Source organism: Scyliorhinus torazame, chromosome 15 (genome assembly GCF_047496885.1).
Source record: "Scyliorhinus torazame isolate Kashiwa2021f chromosome 15, sScyTor2.1, whole genome shotgun sequence".
NCBI lineage: Eukaryota > Metazoa > Chordata > Chondrichthyes > Carcharhiniformes > Scyliorhinidae > Scyliorhinus > Scyliorhinus torazame.
In genome coordinates, this window is record NC_092721.1 from 191,126,312 (window position 1) to 191,140,887 (window position 14,576).

Consider the following 14,576-nt stretch of genomic DNA (forward strand, 5'->3'; position numbering starts at 1 on the left):
GATATCAACAATGTTAAAACCCCAATGGAGGTCCTACGATCAGGACCAAATGATTTCCCATGACCTCCCCAGAATAGGAACTACCCTTTTAAGGGGGCGGGGTTTCTCCTGAACAGGGAGAGCCCCAACTCACCTGGGAGCAGGTCGGGGAAGGAGATCCTTAAGGGAGTGGAGGAGGTTGGATTTGTACCTAATAAACTTTGTTCATTAATACCTCCCTATTGCCATTGCATTCTGCTTACCACGGTTTCAACGGATGGCACCTTTATTGTAGGTGAATATCCGAAGATGCTGCATATGGACACAATGCCGAGAGGAAGAGACTTGTGAGGGTGGGGGGGGGGGTTTAAGGAAGACCGTAAAGGTGGAGAAGGAGATGGGAAGGCAGTGCAACACAGGCAGGGAAATCAAGAAGATAGTGCTCAGGTAGCTGCCAATGGTGGGGTAAAGTGGACGCATATGATCAAGATGTAGAATCAGTCTGGTTAGAAATAAAAATAGCAAAGGGAAGAAGTCCCTGGTAGAGATAATCTATAGGTACCCAAACAGTAATTCTGGAGTGGGGCACAGTATAAACCAGAAAATATGGGGGCGGGGGTGGGTGCTTGTAAGAAAGGTACGGCAATAATCATGGGTGATTTTAATATGCACATCAACTGGATTAATCAAATTGGCCAGGGTAACCTTGAAGGGGAGTTAATTTCATGTATTGGAGACAGTTTCCTGGAACAATTAAATGAAATGAAATGAAATGAAAAATGAAATGAAAATCGATAATTGTCGCAAGTAGGCTTCAAATGGAGTTACTGTGAAAAGCCCCTCGTCGCCACATTCCGGCACCTGTTCGGGGAGGCTGGTACGGGAACCGTACTATGTTGTAGAACCAACCAGACAGTAGGCTATTCTGGATTTGGTATTGTGTAATGAGGAAGGATTAATTGATGACATCATAGTTAAGGATCCTTGAGCGAATAGTGATCATAATGTGATAGAATTCAAAATTCAGTTTGGGGGTGGAAAGGTGGAGTCCAACTAGTATTCTGGAATTAAACAAAGGTAATTACATAAGAATGAGGACAGATTTGGCCCTAGTGGGCTGGGCAGGAAGGTTAAAGGTAGGATAGCTAATGAGTTGTGGCAGCTGTGTAAGGAAATGCTTCAGCCCTCACAACTAAAATATATTCCAGAGAGGAAGAAAGACAGTAAGAGGGATAAAAAGTATCCATGGCTAAGCAATAAAAAGACAAAAGCTAAGGTACACCAGTGGCAGGTTGGGAGATTGGAAAACTTTCAAACATAAACAAAGGGTTACTAAAACAGTAATTAAAAGGAGCTAAGGTAAATTACAAAAGAAAGCTAGTACAAAATATCAAAAAGGATAGCAAAAGCTTTTCTCAGCACATAAAAGGGAAGAGAGTAGCTGAAGTGAATGTTGGTCCCTTAGAAGATGAAACCAGAGAGTTAATAGTCGGGAACACAGAAACAGCAGACATGACAGCAGGGATGCAAAATCAAGATTCTGCCTCAGTTTTCTTGGTGGAGGACATTAGAACCATCCCTATAGGAATGGACAATTCAGAGGTAATAGGGAGGGTGGAACTTAGAACAATCAGCATCAATAGGGAAACGGTACTCAACAAATTATTGAGATTTAAGGCAGACAAGTCCCCTGGGCCCAATGGCCTACATCCTAGGATGTTAAAGGAAGTGGCAGCAGAGATAATAGATCCATGGTTATAATACTCCAAAATCCCCTGGACACGGGAAAGGTTCAAATCGATTGGAAAAATACAAATGTAACGCCCTTATTCAAAAAGGGAGGGAGGCAGAATGTAGAATATTACAAACCAGTTAGTTTAACATCAATTGTTGGGAAATTCTTAGAATCCATTATGAAGGAAGTAATATCAGGACATTTGGAAAGTCAAAATTCCAGCCATCAGAGTCAGCATAGTTTTATGAAGGGTAAATCATGTTTAACTAATTTGCTAGAGCTCTCCGAAGATCTAACAAGCCAAGTGGATAAAGGGGATCTTGTAGATGTAGTATATCTGGAGTTGCGGGAAGCATTTGATAAGGTGCCACAACAGAAGGTTAATATACAAGGTTAGATCACATGGGGATTGGGGTAATTTATTAGCTTGGATAGAAAACTGGCTGACAGACAGGAAGCAGAGAGTCGGGATAAATGGGTCTATTTCTGGATGACAAGATGTAACTAGTGGGGTGCCACAAGGTTCAGTCCTTGGGCCCCAGCTATTTACAATCTATATTAACGACTTGGATACAGGGAGAAGATTCTATGGCCAAATTTGCAGATGACACAATAATAGGTGGGGCAGTAAGTTGCAATGAGGAATTAAGAACCTTACAAGTGGATATAGATAGATTCGGTGAGTGGGCCAAAATGATCTAAATGGGGAGTGACTTCAGGGTGCTCAGGTGCAGAGGGATCTGGATGTCCTCATGCATGAGTCACAGAAAACTAGCATGCAGGTACAGCATGTAATAAAGAAAGCAAATGGAATGTTGGCATTTACAGCCAAAGGCATAGAGTACAAAGGTATGGAAGTCTTGTTGCAATTGTACAAGGCATTGGTGAGACCACACCTGGAGTTTTCTGCACAGTTTTGGTCTCCTTATTTGAGGAAAGATGTAGTGGCATTGGAAGCAGTTCCGAGGAGGTTCAATAGATTGATTCCAAAGATTAAAAAAAAATCTTTTGATTGAATTTTTCTGAAAGAGCAGGCCCACTCCCCCTCCCTGTAATCTTGCACATTGTTCACGGCCAATCCACCAAACCTGCACATCTTTGGACTGTGGGAGGAAACCCACACTGATACGGGGAGAATGTGCAAACTCCACAGGGACAGTCATCCAAGGCCTGAAGTGAACCCGGATCCCTGGCGCTGTGGGACAGGAGTGCTAACCATGGTGCCACTGATGCACAAAGGCCAAGGGTTGAGAAGTAGTGAGCTTGGGAATAGGTTGTATCACTGATGTACATAAATAGGAAGCGGTGAAAGTCAAGTGCAGTGGTGACTAATGCAGAGTTAAAACTTTCAGCAGTAGATAGACTGAGAGATTCTGGAAGTTAATGACATTATGAAAAACAAAAAGAAAAATTTACACTAATATGTTACCTGTGTGGGTTTCCTCCAGGTGCTCCGGTTTCCTCCCACAGTCCAAAGATGTGCAGGTTAGGTGGATTGGCCATGATTGATTGCCCCTTAGTCAGGGCAGCATGGTGGTGCAATGGTTAGCACTGCTACCTCATGGCATGAAAGACCCAGGTTCAATCCTGGCCCCGGGTCACTGTCTGTGTGGAACTTGCACACTTTCCCTGTGCCTGTGTCTGCGTGGGTCTCACCCCTACAGCCTAAAAAATGTGCAGAGTAGGTGGATTAGCCATGCTAAATTGCCCCTTGATTGAAATTAAATGAAAATGAAATGAAATGAAATGAAAATCGCTTATTGTCACAAGTAGGCTTCAAATGAAGTTACTGTAAAAAAACCCTAGTTGCCACATTCCGGCGCCTGTTCGGGGAGGCCGGTACGGGAATTGAACCCATGCTGCTGGCCTTGGTCTGCTTTACAAGCCAGCCATTTAGCCCACTGTGCTATTCAGTACTCTAAATTAATTAATTATTTTTTTTAAATTGCCCCTTAGTGTCCAAAAGGTTAGGGGTTTGAGATTACAGGGTTACAGGGATTGGGAGGGGGCCTGACCCTAGGTGGGGTGCCGTTTCAGAGGGTCAGTGCAGACTCGATGGGCCGCATGGCGTCCTTCGGCACGGTAAAGATTCTATTCTATGATCTTTCATCAAACCATGGAATGTTCATGGCAGAAAAATAGGCCACTTGGCCCATCGTCTCTGTGTTAGCTGAAAAACTAGACACCCGGCCAAATCCCACCTTCGAGTATTTGGTCCGTAGACGTACAGGTTAGGGTGCATGAGGTGCACATCGAGGCACTTTTGAAGTGAGTTGAGGGTTTCTACCTCGACTACCCTTTCGGGCAGTGAGTTCCAGATCTCTGCTATCCTCTGGGTGAAAAGAAATCCTCATCTTCCCTCTAATCTTTCTACCAATCACTTTAAATCCATGCCGCCTAGACCACTCTGCAAAAGGAAATAGGCCTTTTCCATCCACTCTATTCAGGCCCCTTCGAAGTTTGCACACCTCAATCAAATCTCCCGTCACCTTTTCTCCTCCCCGTCCTGTTCCAAGGGGAACAGCCCCAGCCGAGTCAACCGTTCCCCATTGCTGCAATTTTCCATTTGTGGCAACATCCTGGTAAAATTCCTCGGCATTCTCTCTAACGCACTTACATCCCTTTTACTGAGGTAACTAAAATTACACACAGTACTCAAGCTGTGGCTTAACTCATGTTAATGGGAGCCTTTGCAAGGAGTGAGAGGGGGAGGAGACAAGGACAAAAAACAAAAATCAGAAAGGGAATAGGAAAAGTGATAGGCAGAGAAACCAAGGGCTAGATTCAAACTGGGCCACAGTGAAAAACATTGGGAGCAAGACAAGTAATGTTAAAATGATAAGCTTAAAGGCCTTGGGTGGGATTCTCCGAACCCCCCGCTGGGTCGGAGAATCGCCGGGGGGGGGGGGGGGGGGTGCGGCGTGAATCCCGCCCCCGCCGGCTGCCGAATTCTCTGGCACTGGGGTTTTGGCGGGGGCGGGAATCATGGCGCGCCGGTCGATTCTCCGGCCCGTGATGGGCCGAGTGGCTGCCCGTTTTCAGCCAGTCCTGCCGGCGTATGTTACACCAGGTATTTGCCGGTGGGACCTGGCTGCGGGGGCGGCCTCCGGGGTCCTCGGGGGGGCGCGGGGGGATCTGGCCCTGGGAGGTGCCACCACGGTGCCCTGGTCCGCGATCGGGGCCCACCGATCCGCGGGCGGGCCTGTGCCGTGGGGGCACTCTATTCCTCTGCATCGGCCACTGTGGTCCTCCGCGATGGCCGACGCGGAGATGATCCCCCCTGCGCATGTGCTGGGATGACGCCAGCACACACTGGCGCTCCCGCGCATGCGCCAACTCACACCGGCCGGAGGAGGCCCTTCGGCGCTGGTTGGCGTGGCGCCAAGCCCCTTACCCGCTGGCCGGCGCGGCGCAAACCACTCCGGTCTAGTCCTTGAAGGTGCGGACGATTCCACAGCTTTGGGGCGGCGCGACGCCAGAGTGGTTCACGCCACTCCTTCCCGCCAGAGTTGCCCGCCCCGTCGATTCCCGCAGAATACCGCCGCTTGTGTCTTAAGACGTGGAGCATTCGTAATAAAGTGGATGAACTAATCGCACAAATAGGCGTAAACGGGTATGATAGAATCGGGATTAAGGAGAAAAGGCTGCAGTGTGAAAGAGATGGGAACCGAATGTCCAGGGGTATTCAGTATTTAGGGAGGACAGACAAAAAGGAAAGGCGGTGAAGGGGTAGTGCTGGTTAAAGAGGAAATTAACACAATAAAGAGGGAGGATATTAACTCTGACAATGTGGAATCTGTATGGGTGGAGCTGAAAAGCAACAAGGGGTACAAAAACACTAGTGGGCATTGTATATAGACCCCCAAAATTACAGTGATGATATTGGAATTGCATTAAACAGGAAATTAGAGACGCGTGTGATAAAAGAACATCTGTAATTATGGGTGACTTTTATCAGCATATAGATTGGGCAAATCAAATTAGCCACAGTGCCGTAGAGGAGGAATTCCTGGAGTGTATACAGGATGGTTTTCCGGACCATACATTGAGGAACCAACTAGAGAGCAGGCCATCTTAGACTGGGTACTGTGTAATGAGAACAGAATCACTGGCAAGCTAGTTGTGCGAGACCCCTTGGGGATGAGCGACCAGAATATGATAGAACCTTTCTTCAAGGTGGAGGGTGAAGTAACCAAAAAGAAAATGCTGGAAAATCTCAGCAGGTCTGACAGCATCTGTCATTGACAAAGAGTCATTGGACTCGAAACGTTCACTCTTTTCTCTCCCTACAGATGCTGCCAGACCTGCTGAGATTTTCCAGCATTTTCTCTTTTGGTTTCAGATTCCAGCAGCTGCAGTAATTTGCTTTTATGGAGAGTGAAGTAGTTGATTTTGAGACTAGCGTCCTGAGTCTTAACAATGGAAACTACGATAAAATGAGGCGTGAGTTGGCTTCGATAAAATGGGAAATGTTACTGAAAGAATGCGGATCGGCAATGGCAAACATTCAAGGAGTGCATGGATGAACTGCAACAATTGTTTATTCTTGTCTGGCACAACAGTAAAACGGAAAAAGTGGCCAATCCATCGTTTTCAAGGGAAATTAGAGACAGTATTCGATCCAAGGAAGAAGCATACAAATTGGCCAAGAAAAACAAATGGTCTGAGGATTTGGAGCAGTTTAGAAGTCAGCAGAAGAGGACCAAGGGATTGATTAAGAAGGGGAAATAGAGTATGAGAGTAAGCTTGCAGGTAACATAAAAACTGGCTGTAAAAGTTTTGATAGCTTTGTGAAGAGAAAAATGTTGGTGAAAATAAATGTAGGTCCCTGACAGTCAGAAACAGGGCCACATCTATTAGGGGACAAAGAAATGGCTGAGCAACTAAACACAAACTTTGATTCCATCTTCATAAATGAAGACACAAATCAGATACCAGATATGTTGGGGAATGTAGGGTTTAGTGAGAGGGCAGAACGGAAGGAGATCAATATTAGTAGAGAAATGGTGTTGGGGAAATTGATGGGATTGAAGCCCTGATAAACCCCCAGGACCTGATAATCCACACCCCAGAGTACTTAAGGAAATGGCTCGAAAAATAGTGGGTGCATTGGTGGTGATCTGCCAGGATTCTATAGAGTCTGGAACAGTTGCTACAGATTGGAGGGTAGCTAATGTAACTCCACTATTTAAAAAGGGAGGTAGAGAGAAAACAAGGAATTATAGACCAGTAAGCCTGACATCAGTAGTGGGGAAAATTTGAGAATCCATTATCAAAGATTTTATAGCAGAGCACTTAGAAATAGTGGCAGGATAGTCAGCATGGATTCATGAAGAGGAAATCATGCTTGGCAAATCTACTCGAATTTTTCGACGACATAACTAATAGAGTGGACAAGGGGGAGCCAGTAGATGTAGTATATTTGGACTTTCAGAAGACTTTTGACAAAATCCCGCATAAAGGATTAGTGTGTAAAATTAAAGTGCATGGGATTAGGGATAGTGTATTGAGAAAACTGGTTGGCAGACAGGAAACAAAGAGTAGGAATTAACTTTTTTCCAAATTGGCTGGCAATGGCTAGTGGAGTACCGCAACGATCAGTGCTAGGACTTCAGCTATTCACAACATATCATAGAATCATAAAATTTACAGTGCAGAAGGAGGCCATTTGGCCTCAGCCCTTGGAAAGAGCACCCCACCCAAGCCCACACCTCCACCTCATACCCGCTGCCCAGTAAACCTACCTAATATTAATGATTTAGATGAGGGAACAAATTGTAAAATCTCCACATTTGCAGATGACACCAAGTTGTGTGGGAGGGTGAGCTGTGAGGAGGATGCAGAGATGATTTGCCAAGTTGAGTGAGTAGTCAAATGAATGGCAGATGCAGTATAATTTGGAGAAATGCAAGTTTTTCCACTTTGGTAGCAAAAACAAGAAGGCAGACTGAATGGCCATAAATTAGAAGAGGGAAATGTGTAACGATCCCTAGGTGTCCTCGTACACCAGTTGCTGAAGGTAAGCATGCAGGTCCAGCAGGCGGTAAAGAAGGCAAATGGTATGTCGGCCTCGATAGCGAGAGGATTCGAGTACAGGAGCAGAGATGTCTTGCTACAATTATACAGGGCCTTGGTGAGGCCACACCTGGAATATTGTGTGCAGTTTTGGGCTCCTTATCTGAGGAAGGATGTCCTTGCTCGAGAGGGAGTACAACAAAAGTTTATCAGACTGTTCCTGGGATGGCGGGACTGACGTTTGAGGAGAGATTGAGTCAGTTAGGACTGTATTCACTGGAGTTCAGAAGAATGAGGGGGGATCTCATAGAAACCTATAAAGTTCTGACAGGACTAACAGGGTAGATCCAAGAAGGATATTCCCGATGGTGAGTGTGTCCAGAACCAGGGGTCACAGTCTGAGGATACGGAATAGACCATTTAGGACAGAAGTGAGGAGAAATGTCTTCACCCAGGGAGTGGTGAGCCTGTGAAATTCATCACCACAGGAAGTAGTTGAGGCAAAAACATTATATGTTCTCAAGAAGCTGTTAAATATAGCACTTAGGGCAAAGGAGATAAAGGATATGGAGGGAAAGCAGGATTAAGCTATTGAGTTAATAATAATAATAAATAATAATCTTTATTGTCACAAGTAGGCTTACATTCACACTGCAATGAAGTTACCGTGAAAAGCCCCTAGTCACCATATTCCGGCGCCTGTTCGGGTACACGGAGGGAGAATTCAGAATGTCCTAATTACCTAACGGCACATCTTTCGGGACTTGTGGGAGGAAACTGGAGCGCCCGGAGGAAACCCACGCAGACACGGGGAGAACGTGCAGATTCCACAGACAGTGACCCCAGCCAGAATCGAACCTGGGACCCTGGCGCTGTGAAGCAAAATGCTAACCACTGTGCTACCATGCCGCCTCACTTTGGATGATCAGACATGATTATGATTTCATAGAATTTACAGTGCAGAAGGAGGCCATTCGGCCCATCGGGTCTGCACCGGCTCTTGGAAAGAGCACCCTACCCAAGGTCAACACCTCCACCCTATCCCCATAACCCAGTAACCCCACCCAACACTTAAGGGCAATTTTGGACACTAAGGACAATTTATCATGGCCAATCCACCTAACCTGCACATCTTTGGAATGTGGGAGGAAACCGGAGCACCCGGAGGAAACCCACGCAGACACGGGGAGGATGTGCAGACTCCGCACTGACAGTGACCCAAGCCGGAATCGAACCTGGGACCCTGGTGCTGTGAAGCAATTGTGCTATCCACAATGCTACCGTGCTGCCCCTGAAGATGAATGGCGGAGCAGGCTCGAAGGACCGAATGGCCTCCTCATGCTCCTACTTTCTATGTTTCTATGATGTAGTTGTAGCCTAACCTCCTTGCTGTAATATTCTTTGCTTCAGCTAATAAATGAAAGATTTCCATATGCTTTCATAACCACCTTAACAACTTATCCTGCTGCCTTCACGGACCTGTGGACATTCACTCCAAGGTCTCTCATTTCCTCTACACCTCTCAGCATCCTCCTATGTATTGTGTGATCGTTTGGTTTGTTTGACCTCTGCAAATGCATCACCTCACACTGCTCTGGGTTGTATTCCATTTCCTGCCCACCAGACCAGTCCATTGATATCTTCCTGCAGCCTACAGTAGCCCTCCTCGCTATCAAACATGTGGTCGGTTTTGGTGTCATCAGCAAACTTTTTGATCATTCCCTTTACATTTACATCCAAGTCATTCACGTAAAGCGCAAAAAGCAGGGGACCGAATACTGACCCCTGCTGAACCCCACTGGAAACAGCCTTCCACCCACAAAAACACACGTGAACAATTACCTTTTGCCGTTGGGCGAATTTTGTTTCCAGCTTGCTACATTCCCCTGGATCGCATGGGCTCTTTTTTCACACCAGTCTACCATGTGGGACTTTGTTAAAAGCCTGTCTAAAATCCATATAGACCACATCATATCCTCAGGATGAGCTGAACTGCTTTACGGAACTGTAGTCACTGTTCTAACGCAGTAGCAGTCAAATTGCATTCAGTAAGTTCCCACAAATAACAATGTGATAATGACCTGTTATTACCTGTCTTTCATGGTTTTGTATTGGGGGGGGGGGGGGGGGGGGAGGATGAAGGATCTTTAGTATTTGGAATTCTCTTCCCTAGTGAGCAGTGGAGACTGAGTCACTGAGTATATTCAAGGCTGATTTATAGATTTTTGATTAACAAGGGGGTCAGGGGTTATGGGGAGAGGAAGAAAGTCAGGTTAAGACTACAATCAGATCAGTCGTGATCTTATCGAATGGCAGACAGAGCAGGTCTGAGGGGCCAAATGGCCTACTCCTGCTCCCATTTATTTTATTTTAAAAAATATATATTTTATTAAAATTTTTCAAACAAAATTTTTTCCGTTTTTACAACTCAACAAGGGATTATACATTAACTGGTAAATAACATTATTTAAATAATATAGTGAACTAACAACAACAACTAAAAAAGAAAACAAAAGAAGAAAAAAAAAGCAAAAACATAAAATAGTGCTCCCCCTCCCCCCTCCCCCCTGGGTTGCTGCTGCTGTCATTTCTATCTTTTCATTATCGTTCTGCGAGATAGTCAAGGAACGGTTGCCACCGCCTGGAGAACCCCTGAGCCGATCCTCTAAACGCAAATTTTATTCGTTCCAATCTTATGTCGTTTATCCAGGCCTCCACGCCTGGCGGTTTCACTTCCTTCCACATGAGTAGAATCCTAAGCTGGCTACTAGGGACGCAAAGGCCAAAATATCGGCCTCTTTCGCCTCCTGCACTCCCGGCTCTTCCGCAACCCCAAATATAGCTAACCCCCAGCCTGGCTTGACCCGGATCCTGCTCCCATTTATTATGTATCAATTTCTTTGGTATACTGAGATCCTACCCATTCAGGTGAGATTGCAGACATCCTCCCTATGTCTTACAGAACAAAGTCTTACATCAATCACCAGGTTAAAATCCAACAGGCCGATTTGGGGTCATGAGCTTTCGGAGCGTAGCTCTTTCACCAGGTGAAGGTCATCACTCCTGATGAAGGAGCTACGCTCCGAAAGCTTGTGATTCCAGCAAGTCTTTTACACAGAGGGTGGTAAATATACGGAAGGCGCGGCCTGGGGAGGTGGTGGGAGCAGGTACGATCGTGGCATTTACGGGATATCTGGCCAAATATATGAATAGGGTGGGGATGGAAGGATGCGGACTCCGTAAGTGCAGACGGTGTTAGTTTAGGCAGGCACCATGGCTGGTGCAGGCTTGGAGGGCTGAAGGGCCTGTTCCTGTGCTGCATTGTTCTTTGTCCAAATAAACCTGTTGGACTTTAACCTGGTGTTGCAAGACTTCTTACTGTGCTCACCCCATTCCAATGCTGGCAATCTCCACATCATGTCTTACAGAATGCAGTTCTTCAGTATCTATCCTGTCATGTTAATGGGATATTTTGATTCATTTTGTGCCACTGTTTGTAATTGGTGCTGTCAGGATTGGCACTTTGGTTTGGTTTTGGCAGCTTGGGCGGAGAGGGAGAGAGAGGGAGGCTTACCAGCCAGAAAATGGCACAGACACTATTTCTGAGCAAACAGCAATTGCCCCTTTAAGACCCGGACGAAGTGAAATGTGAGCTGACATCTCCAGTGCCTCTCTCGGAAGTCCTGAGTGTGACGGCGGACCAACTGTTGCAGCAGTCACAAGATTCACGGCTCTGAAGGCAGGGCAGGGTGCCCTCCGGGGCTGGCCACACACACTGACCAGTTTAAAGCACTGGCTGTGACATTGCACAATGTCAAATTCAGGGAGGGGGTGGAAAGACGCATTGTGTCAGCGAGGGGGGAGGGTGCTCAGCTTGCTTCCCCCATCCAGCAAAATAAAAATGTAGTAAAAAAAATAAGAGTGGTTTAGTTCCAGCAAGCGGGAGAGATTGGGAGCGTGGGCTTTCAAATATTTAAATTTGTTAAAGAGTAGCCGCTGGACTTCAGCCCGCCCCGAGAGGTTGATTGGATGTTGCAGTGTGAAGAGGTAGCTCTGTGTGTGTGTGTGTGTGTGTGTGTGTGTGAGAGAGAGAGAGAGAGGGACTGGGTGCAGAGAGCTGGGATGTGGAGCTGCCTCTCTCTTCACCGCTCTCACCATACAGCTCCCAGCACCTTGTCTGCAGCCCCAGGAGACACACTCACCCCAAGGTGGGCTGAGAGAAGGGGAAGGAGATTACCTCCACTGACCCTTTCCAGCCCCAAACCAGCCTCGCCTTCTAATCCGGATCAAGCCAAGCCCAGGAGACAGATACATAACATACTGTAAATAGATACGTTTCTCACCTGAAGGGAAGTTTCACCTCCAGAACATATGATGTCAGGTGAGTGTGTATATATATTTATATATATATATTGTTTTGCATTGCAGACCTGTTTTCAGTCTGTTGTGAGCAGTGCTGTGGTCATGGTTGACTAACCTCCCCACTCCAGTTGCCCCCTTCTCGCCCAATGCTTCCACAAGCCAGCTTGTGCACCCCAGAGTGTCTGCTTGTACCCTGCAGTTTGCTTCCCGAGGTGAGCAACAGGTGCCCGAGGGAGGGTAGAGGCTTTGGGATTGAGGGGTGCTGGTACCAGGAGGGAGAGTAAACCGCCCCAGTCCTTTTAATACACCCTACAATTGACCTGAGGGATAGAAAATCATTCACGTGTGCTTTAAACTCTTCATTTTTCTTTGATTGGACTGAGAATTTTGTGCAGTGTTGTGGCTGGTTGAATGTCACTCGATCATCAATTTAAGTAAAGGCTTTAAACGTTGTTTATCTTCTGGGGAAAGTTGTTTTTTTGGGCTTGATCTGGAGTCTCCAGGAATTGAAGGTCATTCACCAGGACAGGGCTGTGTGCAACCCTGGAGAAAAATCATTGGGACGTTAGGAACACAATCCTTTTTTTTTTTGAAGGATTGTTAAGATTGTGGATTTAACAGAAAAACACTTTTATTTCTTTTTTAAAAACCAGATGTAAAAATAGTGAAAATGGAAAAGGCATGAGTGTTTGGCTGACATTCCAGCGGCACCCATTGAGCATTAAGTCTTTTTGCTTTCCAATTGGAGCAGGAATGGAGTTTGTCATGTTATTAGACTTTCAGGGGGACCGGAGTCACTGAGGACACCTTGGGGCCCTTCATTCCCGACTCTCAACCAAGAGGCAGCGTGTGCCTTTGGTGCCCATAGGTTGATGCTGGGCGATCAGTCTGGCTTTATTCTTGTTGCTATTTTGTTAGTCTGACCAGTTAAACCTGTGTGGCTTGCTACGCCATTTCGGAGAATAGTTAAAGTATCAACCATATTGCTAGCGGATCTGGAATCGTGTAAGGACCAGACAGGGCACGGACGATGTATTTTCCTTCTCAAAGGACAAAAGTGAAGCAAATAGGTTTTGTATGGGAAAAGGCTTCGGAAATCGGAAGCACAAAGGGACTTGGGAGTCCTCATTCCAAATCCTCTCAACATGCAGGCTCAGTTGGCAGTTCGGAAGACCAATGCAATTCATTTCGAGAGGGCTAGAATACAAGTGCAGGGCTGTACTACTGAGGCTGTATAAAGCTTTGGTCAGACCCCATTTGGATTATTGTGAGCAGTTTTGGGCACCGTATCTAAGGAAGGATGTGCTGGCCTTGGAGAGAGTCTGGAAAAAGTTCAGAAGAATGATCCCGGGAATTAAGGGCTTGTAATATGAGAAGCGCTTGAGGACGCGGGGTCTGTACTCGTTGGAGTTTAGAAGGATGATGGGGGGATCTCATTGATACTTGCAGAATACTGAACGGTCTAGAAACAGTGGACATGGAGAGGGTGTTTCCACTTGTAGGAAAAACTAGAACCAGAGGACACCATCTCAGACTGAAGGGATGGACCTTTTAAAACTGAGATGAGGAGGAACTTCTTCAGCCAGGGGGTGGTGAATCTGTGGAACTCATTGCCGCAGAAGGCTGTGGAGGCCAAATCACTGAGTGTCTTTAAGACAGAGATAGATAGATTCCTGATTAATACGGGGTAATAGGGAGAAGGAAGGAGAATGGGGAACAAAAACATTTCAACGATGATCTAATGGTGGAGTAGACTCGATGGGCTGAAAGGCCTAATTCTGCTCTTGTATCTCATGGTCTTATGGCCCTGTGGTATCACAATTAATACACTTTTTATCTCTGGTTGATTTAATTGATTGAATTTCAATTTCCCAGCTATCCTAGTGCAATGGGCCGGATTCTCCGAAATGGAGACTAAAGTGTTTGCGCCATCGTGAACGCCGTCGCGTTTCAGCCATGATTGAATGGTGGAGCGGACTCGATGGGCTGAATGGCCTTACTTCCGCTCCTATGTCTTATGGTCTTATGGCGCGAAACGGGCGCGGGGACAACCGATTCTGGCCCCCACAGGGGAGCCAGCACAGCGCTGGAGTGGTTCACGCCGCTCCAGCCTCCCTTCCCAGCGCCAAATGGGCGCCACGCCAACCCGCGCATGCACAGTTGGGCCATGCCAACCCGCGCATGCGCGGGGGACTTCTTCAGCGCACCGGCCCCAACGCAACATAGCTTGGGGGTTCTGGGGCCAGCCGAACATCAAAATAGGCCCGGGGGGGGGGGGGGGGGGAGGCCGGCCCGCTGATCGGTGGGCCCTGATCGTGGGTCAGACCCCCATCGGAGGCCCCCTCCCCTGGGGACGGAGCCCCCCTCGCCGCCCCCCCGACCCTCCACACAGAGTTCCTGCAGCAGCGACCAGGGGTGAACGGCGACGGTGGGACTCTGCCGTTTCCGCGCGGCCGCTTGGCCCATGCGGGCCGGATAATCGGCG

The 14,576-nt window shown here is 47.0% G+C and overlaps 1 protein-coding gene across 27 annotated transcripts in view; it reads left to right on the forward strand.

The window, feature by feature from the left end:
* Window positions 1–14,576, forward strand: part of gyg2 (glycogenin 2) — a 166,967-nt gene that overhangs the window by 29,335 nt on the left and 123,056 nt on the right. For 4 of the 27 annotated variants that reach the window (XR_011935242.1, XM_072477340.1, XM_072477332.1 and 1 more), the window contains exon 1: window positions 11,488–12,110. The exons of 1 other annotated variant lie outside the window; for it this stretch is intronic. Coding sequence is in view for 24 of the 26 variants with exons in the window: in XM_072477332.1 (XP_072333433.1) it covers window positions 12,101–12,110 (10 nt within the window). In the remaining 2 variants the exon portion in view is untranslated. Of the gene's footprint in view, window positions 1–11,485; window positions 12,111–14,576 lie in introns of those variants that run through there. 22 more of the 27 variants (XM_072477326.1, XM_072477327.1, XM_072477330.1 and 19 more) reach the window with 17 other exon arrangements.